The sequence below is a fragment of the Orycteropus afer genome, unplaced genomic scaffold (genome assembly GCF_000298275.1).
Source record: "Orycteropus afer afer isolate SDZICR_OR568_19922 unplaced genomic scaffold, OryAfe1.0 scaffold00188, whole genome shotgun sequence".
NCBI lineage: Eukaryota > Metazoa > Chordata > Mammalia > Tubulidentata > Orycteropodidae > Orycteropus > Orycteropus afer.
Genome location: NW_006921775.1, coordinates 932,444 through 943,701, shown reverse-complemented (window position 1 = coordinate 943,701; position 11,258 = coordinate 932,444). Strand labels below are relative to the sequence as shown.

Here is an 11,258-nt window from a genome sequence, read left to right as displayed (position 1 = left end):
TTTTCACGCAAATTCTTCTGCTAGTTGGGGTTTAGTCCAAATCTGCATCCTTTCCTTCAAGGCTCAGGGGTCCAAGATTATCTTCTGTGTCTGTATTTATTGGTTTCCCTTTCCTTTGTTGAAGAGGGTCTGTGCAATCCTTCTGCCTAGTCCGCCATCTTGCCCCCACCTGCATGGTTTTTTGCCGAGAAATCTGAGCTTATTCTTATCAGTTGCCCCTTGTAGGTAACTTTTTGTTTTTCCCGTGCTGCTTTTAGGATTCTTTCTTTGTGGTCTTGTTGAGTTTGATGATGATATGTCTTGGTGCTTGGTGATTTTCTTTTGGGGTCTATCCAATTTGGGGTTTGTTGGACTTCTTGAATGGATATAGTCTTATCTTTCGCCATACCAGGATTATTCTCTTCGAACAAATCTTTGACAATTTTTTCTGTGGTTTTATCTGTCTCTTCCTGTTCTGGAATTCTGATTACACATAAGTTATTCCTTTTCATGGTATCCCACATGAACCTTAGGCTTTCTTCATTTTGTTTTGATCTTTTTTTCTGATTGTTTACTTTCCAAAGAAATATTAAGGTATTTGCCTTAAATCTCACTAATTTTGTTTTTCATTGATTCAGTTCTACTCCTTTGCCCATTCTATGAATTATCTATTTCTGAAAATTTAGTGATAATCTTCTGGATTCCTATCTGTAGATTTTGAATCATTTCTAATTTTTCATTTGTTTTGTCATTTTGTTCTTGTATTGTCTTTTGAAATTGTCCTAGGGTTTTCTCTGTGTTGTCCTCCATTTTATTAGTGTTTTCCTTGATCTATATCTCAATTTGTTAAAGGTACCTAAATATAATTATTTTGAATTCCTTATTAGGGCGTTCCAATGCTGCGTGTTCCTGAGGGATGTGTTTTGGATCTGGTCCCTTGTTTCTCCTGCTTCATGTTGCTTCTTTGTGTGGACTATGATGCTCTGTTGTCTCCGAGTCATTGTGATGTTTTTGTGTTTATATTTAATTGGTGATTGTATATTGGGGTGACTTGCCCATGATTTTTTTTTCTTTGTATGTTATCTATGTGAGCAGAGTACTGTGCTGTGCTCCTCTATTTGCTAGTTGGCAACACTTATGCACTCACCATCTGCCTCCTTTCCCGTTGTCTGCTTTCCATATGTCCCTGCTGTCCTTGGCAAAAGGAGCCTATTCTTAGGTCTCTGGAATGCAAGTGAGAATGCTATCACTTTAAAATCCAAAATAGCCACTGATTGTAAACATTCAAAATGGTTGCACCCTTGGTCACTTTAAATATACAAAATGGCCATTGCTTGTAAACATTCAAAATGGCTGCATCCTAGGTCACTTTAAATATCCAAAATGGCTGCTGCCTGTAAACAATCAAAATGGCTGCACCCTCAGTCCCTTTAAATATCCAAAATGCCCACTGTGTGCAAACAATTAATATGGCTGCACCTTCTGGACAGCTGGAAGTCCACAGCTCAGGTTTTCTCCCTCCTTGCTGTTTCCCTTCCTAGTCATAGACCATCAGCATAGTCGTTCCTGCAGCCTTTGGTGACCAGGGCTGATGTCTAGGTCAATTCTCAGGTCCCAACACCACGGAGATATATTCAAGCTGTTGGTCCTGTCAGAGTAGCTGATGGTCCACTGCTCCGACCATCTCCATACTCACTCTTTTCATTCAGGTTTTTCCACTAGTTGGTGCTTAATCCACTTCTGTATACTTCCTTTCAAAGCTCAGGGCTCCAGGATTATCTTCTGTATCTCTGTCAATTGGTTTCTCTTTTCTTTGTTGAAGAGGATCTGTGGAGCTTGTCTGCTTATTCTGCCATCTTACCGGAAGTCCTTTTCATTTTGTTTTGGTCTTTTTCTGATTGACCCCTTTCCAAAGAAGTATTGAGGTATTTGTCTTCAATCTCACTAATTCTGTCTACCATTGATTCAGTTCTACTGCTTTGCCATTTCGATGTTATCTATTTCTGAAAATTTAGCATTAATCTTTTGGATTTCTAATTTTTCATTTATTTTGTCATTTTGTTCTTGTATTGTCTTTTGAGATTTTTCTAGGATTTTCTCTGTGTTTTCTTCTATTTTTGTCAGCATTTTCCTTGATCTGCCTCTCACTCTATTGAAGGTACCTAAATATAATTCTTCTGAATTCCTTATCAGGGAATTCCAATGCTGCTTCTTCCTTAGAGATGTAATCAGGGTCTGTATCCTGGTCCTTTGTTTCTACTGCTTTATCTTGCTTCTTTGTGTGGACTGTGATGGTCCATTGTCTCCGAGACAGTGTGACATTTTTGTGTTTATATTTAATTGGTGATTGTACGTTGGGGTGATTCACCTAATATTTTCATTTTCTTTGTTTTGTTTGGATTTTATGTGAGTAAGCAGTGCATACTGTGCTCCTCTGTTCACTAGTTGACAGCACTTGTGCACTCACCACCTCTCTCCTTTCCCATTATCAACCTCCTGTATGCCTGTGCTGTCCTTGGCAGGTGGAGCTTATTCTTAGGTCTCTGGAATCTAATGAGAATGCTGTCATTTTAAATATCTAAGATGGCCACCACTTGTAAACATTCAAAATGGCTGCGCCCTCTGGACAGCCGAAAGTCCACAGCTCAGTTTGTCTCCTTCTTTGCTGTTTCCCTTTTTAGTCATCAGCTACCAATGCAGTGATCCATGTAACCCTTGGTATGCAGTGCCAATTTTTAGGTTAATTCTCAGGTCCTACCACCACTTGGAAATATTCAAGCTATCTGTGCCGTCAGAATAGCTGATAGTCTGCAGCTCCGTTTCTCCTTACTTGCTGTTTTCATCCAGGTTTTCTACTAGTTGGTGTTTAATGCACTTCTATATCCTTCCTTTCAAAGCTCATAGCTCCAGAATTATTTTCTGTATCTGTGTCAATTAGTTTGTCTTTTCTTTGTTGAAGAGAGTCTGTGTAGGTTGTCTGCCTATTCTGCCATCTTACCAGAAGTCCAAAATGTTATTTTCATTTTTAAAATGGAAGGGCTGTGATATGGAGAGGTCATTAGACTTGCTCAGGTTCACACACTTAATAAGACAGAATTAAGTTCATGCCCAGGCTATCTTACTCTATTATTCATACTCCTAATAATTGCCCTGTCCTGCTGTCCAAGGTTTTGCAGCTAACTTAGAAGTGGAATGGCACCCATGTCACTTGTTCAGAGGTCCCTTACAGCGATGAGACTAAGGCAGGGATAAATTCCAAGTGTAAGTGATAGTTACTGGGAGATGAAATGGTACTGGAAGCTGAGTCTCCTTCCTGCCTGAGGCCTTCTAAGTCTCAGTAAACTTGATACTTGTGGCAGGTGAACACGTGCTTAGACACAAGTATCCTATTTTGATTATGTCTTAGGCATGTCTTAGTAATGCCCAGGCCAGATGGGTAAAGGCTTCTCTGTGAGCTTTTTAGAAGTATAGTTAGTAAATAATTACAGTGATGGTGCTAGTGATAATGATGGAGAAGAAAAATTAATTTTAATTAATTAAAGTTTTTCTGATGACCTCCACTTTTGATAGACTTCCAGTACATACATTCTTCATTCACTGATTAAAGGTTTTTAGAGATTTAAAATGTTTTTGTGATTGCAAAAATAATACATACTTGCTTATTGGAGAAATTTTGGAACATAAAGAAAAGCATAAGTAAAACATTAAAAAGAAAATGAGGTAGACATTTTCTATCAACTGGGAGAGATTTCCTGGATGTACTGTGTATGGTGTGAAACCCCTCCTTCAGCATATGGGTGAATTTGTATTACTATGTATTTGTATACACTTGAAGAAAGGAGTGCAAGGATCAGTTTTGTTGGGGTAGACATACATAAAGGAGGAGATCCTGAGTTTGGTTTTGACATGTGGAGGTAAAGTGTCTTTGGGAAATTAAGGAGAGTTATCAAATAAGCAGTTACTCTGAAGTGCAGAAATATCTGCTCTGAGGATGAATGTGGGAATTAGTATAGTGGTAATTGAAGCTACTGACATGAATGAGAATACAAGTTGAATGCAGAGTATGCAAAGAATGCTCACATTTTATGACTAGACAGAGAATGAGCTTGTAAAGGATTCCTAGCTATAGAAACCAGAAAATAAGGAAAAAGAGTGTCTGAGATTTATATTCATTCTTTCATATAAATGTTGATGTGTACACACTGATTATTCGTTGATGCTAACTTCCTGGTTGTGAATTATTATGAGTTTGTAGGCTCCACATTGTTTGAACACCTAAGTTGACTATGTCATCAGCAGTCCTGAAATACCATTAATAATTTAGGAATCTTAATTTTAATTCCTGGTTCTTTATAGCATCTTTAATATTGCTCCCTTCCCGATTATTTATAGAGATTTTGAGTTCCTTTACTGGTTATGGAGTTCCTGGGTGATACAAATGATTAATGCACTTGGTTGCTAACTGAAAGGTTGGAGGTTTAACTCTACCCAGAGGCACCTCAGAAAAAAGGCCTGGTGATCTTAAAAAAAATCCATTAAAAACCCTGGAGTACAATTCTACTCTGACACACATGGGGTCACCATGAGTTGGAGTCAACTATGGAAACTGTTTTTTTTGTTACTGATGATGACACCTTGAGTGCCTATAACTATGAACTATATTTTCCCTATTATATTTTGGGGGTTTGTGATATTTCTGTTTCTGGAGCTGGCACCCATTTACAGATAGCCCAAATCCTAAAATTCTTGATTGAAGCAGTTAGATAGAAACTGTGAAAATATCTTTGTGTATAGTATTGTTAGGACAACATGTCTTATATATATATATATATATATATATATATATATATATATATATATATATATATATATATATTTATATATATATATATACACACACACACACATCATAATTATAGTTTTAAAAAATGTCTTACAGGCAAAATGTCAGCGTTACAAGAAAAAGCGAATGGAACAACAAGAGACTATTGCATCTTTGCAAAAGAATATCTATAGATTAACAAAGGAGGAAGAAGAGCGCATTGTTACTCAAAACAGAGTGTTTGCCTATCTCTGCAGAAGAGTTCCTCATAGTGTCTTGGATAGACAGTAAGTTTCCTAGATAAGTTGCTCTGTAGCTATATAAATCATTTTGTTGTTTTTTAACATCATGATTTCATCTTGGGGGTGATAATATCTTATATATACTAGGGAAGTCTTTCTTCCCTGACCTTTTCTTCCCCCATTATCAACATGTTGAAGAAAATCTTGTTTGGGAGAAGATCCCACATTTTAGATTTGTGTTGGCTTCCTCATTACATCATTTTAATTTATTCTTTCTCCCATATTTCCTGGAAGTTAGTGCTTGATTCAAGTATTTTTGATAATATACTTCAGAGGTGGCCCATGTGTTTCATATTATAGCCGATCCAGAGACACGTAATGTTTAGTTGACCCACTCTTAGGAAAGGTAAGATTGATCAGGGATTTAAATGCTAACAGTTTGAGCATTCCATGGTAAAATTCTTCACCATCCTTTCACCTAATAGTTTTACTCATTGATGATCTTGCAAAATTGTAATTTTTCAGTTCTGCTATGCCCTTTTTCTTTTTTTGCTGGAATTCTGTTTTTTAAAAAAATTTCCTTATTGACAAGGTTCTGTTTGGTTGTGCTAGTGGTTTGTAGAAAGATAGGATAAATACTCAGTTCATTCCCTTTCCTTTTCAAATTTTATTTGTTTTGTTGTTGTTGAGTATGTATACAGCAAAATATAAACCAATTCAACAGTTTCTACATGTACAATTGAGTAACATTGATTACATTCTTGGAGTTGTATGACCATTCTCACTCTCCTCTCTGAGTTGTTTCTCCCTTATTAACATAAACTCCCTGCTCCCTAAGGTTCATATCTAGTGTTTCAAATTGCTATTGTCAATTTGATTCCATATACATAGTTCTTAAAAGACCATAACGTTCCAGGCAGACTTTTATTACTAGCTAAGCTCTGATAGCATAGTGCCTAAGGCATTTGACTGCTAACCAGAAGATTGGCAGTTCAAACCCACCAGCCACTCCTCTGAAGGAAGATTGGGCAGTCTACTTTCATAGTGATACTGCCTCAGAAACCCAAGGAGGGATCACTATGAGTCGGATCTGACTCGAGGGCAGTGAGTTTGGTTTTTTTTGGAAGCTGAATAGTTACTCAGTTTTAAGAAGACTTCAGGGGATGTTTTTGGTTTAAGGTTTAAAGATTATCTCAGGGCAATAGTTTTAGGGGTCATCCACTCTCCCTCCATGGCTCTAGAACGTCGAGTCCATGAGAATTTGAAATTCTGTCTGACATTTCCCTCCTTTTGATCAGGATTCTTATATGAAATCTCTGCTCAAAATGTTTAGTAATGGTGGCTGGATACCATCCAGTTCTTGTGGAGACAATTAACCGCATAGTCCACATCCTCCTCCCCTTCCTGACTTTACTTCTTCTCTTCCTTTAGATAAGTAGAGACAAATTATGCCTTGGGTGGCTGCTTGCAAGCTTTTAAAACTCCAGACATTATACAAGGAACTAGGAGGTAGAACAGAAACACTAAATATATTTTAGTGGGATGTTTTACATCCCATTAACTGGGATGTAACTTTGAAACAATGACCCTAAACCTCCAAACCAAGAAACTAAATCCTATGAGATATTTGGTTGTACATAAGTGCCTCAGAACCTTTTTTTTTTTTTTTTTCCGGTCATTGTTTTAAGTGTATCTATCACAGAACTTTTTGCCAATTAACTTTTTACAGGTGTATAATTTACTGTCAATAATAACAAAAATTGCTTGTGCAACCCTACCCTTAATAAGTGTTATTTTTCTGTTCTTGTTAACCCCCCCTTTACCCCTCTTTCCTGTTCCTGGTAACCACTAATAAACTTTAGTCTCTATACATTGCTTTTTCTTATCTTTTTATATAGGGGAGGTCATGTAACATTTGTCCTTATTTCACCCAGCATCAGGTCTTCAGGCTAGATCCATACAGTAGCCTGTATCAAGACTTAATTTCTTCAGCTGGCTGAGTAATATTCCATTTTATGTATGTATATATGTATGTACCACATTTTGTTTATCCATTTATCTGTTAGTGGGCATTTAGGTTATTTCCACCTTTTGGCTCTTGTGAATAGTGCTGCAGTGAACATTGGTGTGCAAGTCTCTCTCTGAGTCTCTACTTTCAAGTCTTTTGAGTATATACCTGTTTTGGTTACCTAGTGCTGCTCCAAAAAGAATATACCTCAAATGGGATGGCTTTAAGAAACAGGAGTTCTTACAATTTTGAGGTTTTAAGTCTGAGTTAAAGTGCCAGGCTCTAGGGGCTGGATGAAAACCCCTCAACTTTGGGTTTCACCTCTGCTCCTGCTCCTGGCCCACTGAGGCTTTTCTTTACTCAGACAGCTGCTGGCTGCTGAGGCCGAGCAGCCCAGCAAGTAAAAGTAAAGTAACTTTACTTTGACAAGTAAAAAGGCACAGTCCCAATGTTACCAAACCACATGGCAGGCCATTCATTCAGGTCCATTCAAAGTCCCAAGGTCAGCAGAGCATGGCAGGCTGCTGAACAGCTGCTCACAGTAGATTCTACCATGGAGGTGATTACTAACCTCATCATGGGGAATACTACATCCAGCTGCCCAGCCACTCAACCAGGCCCAGCCAAGTTGACACACAAATGTAACTACCACAATACCTAAGACTAGAATTGCTGGCTCCTATGTTCTATTTTTAATTTTTTGAGAAACTACCAGACTATTTTCCACAGTGGGTGTACCATTTTACATTCCTGTCAGCAATAGATAAGGGTACGAGTTTCCCCATATCCTCGCTGATGTTAGTTATTTCTTTCTTTTCTTTTCTTTTTTTTTTAATATTAACCATCCTAGTGGGAGTGAAATGATATCTCATTGTGGTTTTGATTTGTGTCTCTCTGATGGCTAATAATGCTAAGCATCTTTGGTGAAATGTCTAAGTAAGTTCCTTGACCATTTTATGATTGAATTATGTGGGTTTTTTTTTTGTTGTTGTTGTTAAGTTGTTGAAGTTTTATATACATTTTGGTTATTAGATTCTTGTTGGATATATGATCTCTGAAGATAATTGTCCCAGTCAGTACTTTGTCTTTTTACTTTTTCTGTAAAGTCTTTTGATGAACAGTTTTTTAATGTTTATGAGATCCTATTTATTTATTCTGTCTTTTGCTCTTTGTTCTTTTATTAGTAAATTAGGTAATCTGTTTTTGAAAGCTAGATCTAACAGCATTGCTCCCTGCTTGTTCCTCTAAGAATTTTATGGTTTTAGTCTGTAAATTTAGATCCTTAGTCCATTTTGAATTTGTTTCTGTGTCTGGTGTGAGGCATGGCTACTGTTTATTTTTCTGCATGTGGAAATCCAGTTTTCCCAGAGCCATTTGTTGAAGACACCTTCTTTCCCCATTAAATGGACTTAATTAGCACCTTTGTCAAAAATCAGCTGACCATACATAGATATATGGGTTTATGTTTAAAAATTAGGAAGTGTGAGTCATCTTACTTTGTTCTTCTCTTTCAGCATTGTTTTAGCTATCTGGGGCCTGTTGCCATTCTATATAAAGTTGAGGATTGACTTTTCTGTTTCTATAAAGAAGGCTCTTGGAATTTTGATTGGAATTGGGTTGAATCTTAGATTGCTTTGGGTAGTATCAGTAGTAAGTCTCCCAATCCATGAATGTGGAACATCTTTCTATTTGTTGTTTAAGTCTTCTTTAATCTCTTTGTTGTTGTTGTTAGGCGCCATTGAGTTGGCTCCAACTCATAGTAACCCTGTTTACAACAGAACAAAACACTGCGCAGTCCTTGCTATACCTGAGCTCATCATTGCAGCCACTTTGTCAATCCATCTCGTTGAGAGCCTTTCCCTTTTTTGTTGACCCTCCACTTTACCAAGCATGATATCCTTCTCCAGGGAATGGTCCCTTCTGACAACATAACTAAAGTAGTCAAACGAAGTCTAACCGTTCTTGCCTCCAAGGAGCATTCTGGCTGTACTTCTTCCAGGACAGATTTATTAATTCTTCTGGCAGTCCATGGTACTTTGAGTAGTATCCTTCTCCAAAACCACAACTGAAATGCATCAACTCTTCTTTGGTCTTCCTTATTCATTGTCCAGCTCTCACATGCATATGAGATGATTGAAAATACCATGGCTTGGGTTAGGAGCATCTTAGTCTTCCAGGAGACATCTTTGCTCTCCAACACTTTAAAGAGGTCTTTGGCGGCAGGTTTGCCCAGTGCAATGCATCATCTGATGTCTTGGCTACTGCTTCCATTGAAGTTGATTGTGGAACCAAGTAATATGAAATCTTTGGCAACTTGAATCTTTTCTCCATTTGTCATGATGCTGCTTATTGGTTCTTTTGTGAGGATTTTCATTTTCTTTGTGTTGAGATAGAATCCATACTGCAGACTAATCTTTAATCTTCATCAACAAGTGCTTCAAGTTATCCTCACTTTCAGCAAGCAAAGTGTCATCTGCATATCGCAGGTTGTTAATGAGTCTTTCTCCAACCCTGATGCCATGCTCTTCTTCATATAGTCCAGCTTCTCAGATTATTTGCTCAGCATATAGATTGAATGAGTATGTTGAAAGCATACAACCCTGACACACTCCCTTTCTGATTTAAAACCATGTAGTATCCCCTTGTTCTGTTTGAACAACAGCCTCCTGTTCTATGTACAGGTTACTCATGAGCACAATTAAGTCATCTGGAATTCCCATTCTTCTCACTGTTATCCTTAAATTTTTATGATCCACACAATCGAATGCTTTTGCATAGTTAATAAAATACAAGTAAACATCTTTCTGATATTTTTTGCTTTCAGCCAAGGTCTATCTGACATCAGCTATGATATCTCTCATTCCACATTCTCTTCTGAATCCAGCTTGCATTTCTGGAAGTTCTTTGTCAATATACTGGTGCAACCGTCTTTGAATTATCTTCATCAAGATTTTATTTGCATGTGATATTAATCATACTGTTTGATAATTTACACATTCTATGGGATCACCTTTCTTTGGAATGGGTACAAATATGGATCTTTTCCAGTCAGTTGGCCAGGTAGCTGTCTTCGAAATCTCTTGGCAAAACCAAATGAGTGCCTCCAGTGGGGCATCCATTTGTTGAAACATCTCAGTGGGTATTCCATCAATTCCTAGAGCTTTATTCTTCACCAGTTTCTTCAGTGCAGCTTCGACTTCTTCCTTCAATACCATTGGTTCTTGATCATATACCACCTCCTGAAATGGATGAACATTGAACAATCTTTTTCATACAGTGACTCTGTGTATTCATTCCATCTTCTTTTTTTTTAATACATTTTATTGAAATATAATTTATGTTCAGTGATGCACACACAACTAAAGTGATATGGGTGAATGCATTTTTATTTATTTGCAGTGTTCCCTGACCTCCTCTCCCACCCCTGGTAATCAACAAAGAAAGTTTCGTACCATATGTTAAACCTTTCCTTGACTTTTCTCAATAATGGACTAATACAATATTTCTCCTTCTGTGATTGACTTATTTCATTCAGCATAATGTCCTCCAAGTTCATCCACATCATGCAGTTTTTTGCAGATTCTACATTATTCTGCAGTGTTGCATAATATTCCATTGTGTGTATGTACCATAGTTTGGTTATCCATCCTCTGTTGATGGGCACTGTGATAGTTGGAGTTGTGTGTCAACTTGGCTAGACCACAGTTCTGAGTGGTTTAAGCAGTTGTGATGTGGGTTATTCCCATGATGGGATCAGACGTATATGTTTTGAGCAGGCAGTCCATTGAAAAGGAGTTTCCCTAGGGGTGTGGCCTGCTTCCAATATATTTCTGGACATTCTGGGAAAATGAGACACTCTTCTGTACATCGGGATTCTGTTGTGCTGCCTACAGCTGTTCATGAGCGAACAATCCACCATTTGGCCTGGTGATCTTGGATTTGTCATTCGTTGGAGTTGACAGCTGGTATACTACCTGCCAACCTTGAGCTTGTCAGCCTCTGCAGCTGCATGAGTCAGGAAAAGCTTCCAGCTTGACCTTTGATCCAAGAACTTGGTACTTGCCAGCTTCTATAAGTGTGTGAGCCGTTTTCCTAAGATAAATTTCTCTCTCTCTCTCTTTATATACATATACATATATACATATACATATATATACATATACACAGACACACAGGCACACAGACATACACACACACACACACATAT

The 11,258-nt window shown here is 37.7% G+C and overlaps 1 protein-coding gene across 1 annotated transcript in view; it reads left to right on the top strand.

Annotated features, from left to right (window-relative positions):
• Nucleotides 1–11,258, top strand: part of CEP70 (centrosomal protein 70) — an 86,514-nt gene that overhangs the window by 19,821 nt on the left and 55,435 nt on the right. Inside the window, exon 5 of the mRNA XM_007947502.2 lies at nucleotides 4,919–5,088. Coding sequence (XP_007945693.1) covers nucleotides 4,919–5,088 — 170 coding nt within the window. The remainder of the gene's footprint in view (nucleotides 1–4,918; nucleotides 5,089–11,258) is intronic.